We start from the raw sequence: 1,574 nt of genomic DNA, 5'->3' as shown, positions 1-1,574 counted from the left end.
GAGTTTGATAAGACCCGGGTGTTGCAGTGTGCAGTAGGAGGAGTTTGATAAGACCCGGGTGTTGCAGTGTGCAGTAGGAGGAGTTTGATAAGACCGGGGTGTTGCAGTGTGCAGTGGGGGCGGTTATAAGACCCGGGTGTTGGAGTGTGGGATGGACTGTCTTGGTGGGAGGTGCTCACTAGAGCTGCCTGTCACATAGAGGCTCTGATTACTGTGACCCTGCTACCATGTGTATGAAGACTGTTTTCCTCAACAAGGCCACATATAAATTTAATTGACGGCCTCTTGTGTGTTGTGGGCCTGGAGCCTGGAGCACAAGGGTAGCTGCTGGCAGCGTGCACACCAGGACTCCCTCCCTGCAGAGGGCTTGTTTTCCAGCTCTGCCTTAGGGAGAGACCTCTACCAGGAAGACAGATGTAATACTGACTGCATCGTGTTAAGATGTGTGATCTTATTCTAGGAAACATAAATTATGTTTTGTATTATATGCCTAAGAGCCCACATTAAGTCTTCGATTATTAATTTGCCAGGTTTTTATGTGTTTTCAGAAAACTGTATGAAATTTCATCTACAAATAAAATTATGTAAATAAAGACTTTGCTGTCTAAATTATGGATGTAAGATTTGAGATGTTTTGTACTTTGATTATTTTTATTTCTTATACTTTTCTTTTATATTGATAACTTGCTCACATTTAAATAAATGTACTTTTGAACTTAGAATTGAGTGATTATTTATAATTTCGTATTCTTTGCATAACTTAAATGATTTTCTTCAAACTGGATAGCATTTTGAGAAGTTTCACAGTATTTTTTAACATGTTTCTTTATTGATTCTTTGGGAATTTCACAGCATGTACCCCAATCCTACTCACCTCTCAGTCCCTCAAATCTGCCCGTCACCCCTGCAGCATACCCTACTAAAGAAACGCGCCCCCCCCCCCAAATAAGAACTAAACAAACAAAAACCCATCTTGCTCCTCCATCCTTCCAACACCTTTTCATTGTGGGATTGGATGTTGCCGTGTATCATGCAGTAGACCCTTTTGTCCAATGAGCCCCACCTGCAGAATGCTCATGGCAGTGAGTCAGTGGTCTGGTCAAGGCCTCTGCCACACAGTCATCGCTGGACCCTCATCAGGACTCTGGGATACTTTGGTTGCCCAAGTCACAGAGATCTTGGAGTTCCACAGGACCAGTCCCTTCATGCACTCCAGCAGGTCATAGATGAGGCAGGTGGTAGGGTGGGCCAACCTAAGACCCGGGATGCTGGTCTGGAACACTAGAATGCTCCCCTTCAGGCAAGGGGCAGAGCCAGCTCTCCTGCGCCCATGCCATCAAGTTCTCCCAGGCTTATGGCGAGGGCTGGGGCCTTCTCTCCTGTTACAGTGACCAGCGAAGGGCAGGGCTGTCCGAGGGCCAGTGAGGGGTGGAGCCGACTCAGCACTGCCCTTGGGATTTTAACATGCTTGTTCCTCTGACCCCAGACATCATCACAGACCCAGACATGGCCCTCAGTAGACAGCAGAGTATTTTTGAAGTAACTTTTCTCCTGATGAGGAAATAAGTTTTCCA

At 46.1% G+C, this 1,574-nt stretch overlaps 1 protein-coding gene across 1 annotated transcript in view; it reads left to right on the top strand.

Annotated features, from left to right (window-relative positions):
- Positions 1-682, top strand: part of Paxip1 (PAX interacting protein 1) — a 48,079-nt gene extending 47,397 nt beyond the window's left edge. The window contains exon 21 of the mRNA XM_005367452.3: positions 263-682. Coding sequence (XP_005367509.1) covers positions 263-278 — 16 coding nt within the window. The 3' untranslated portion in view covers positions 279-682. The remainder of the gene's footprint in view (positions 1-262) is intronic.
- Positions 683-1,574: the final 892 nt, after the last annotated feature.

Source organism: Microtus ochrogaster, unplaced genomic scaffold (genome assembly GCF_000317375.1).
Source record: "Microtus ochrogaster isolate Prairie Vole_2 unplaced genomic scaffold, MicOch1.0 UNK18, whole genome shotgun sequence".
In the NCBI taxonomy this organism is placed as follows: Eukaryota; Metazoa; Chordata; class Mammalia; order Rodentia; family Cricetidae; genus Microtus; species Microtus ochrogaster.
This window is presented reverse-complemented; position numbering and strand designations above follow the sequence as displayed.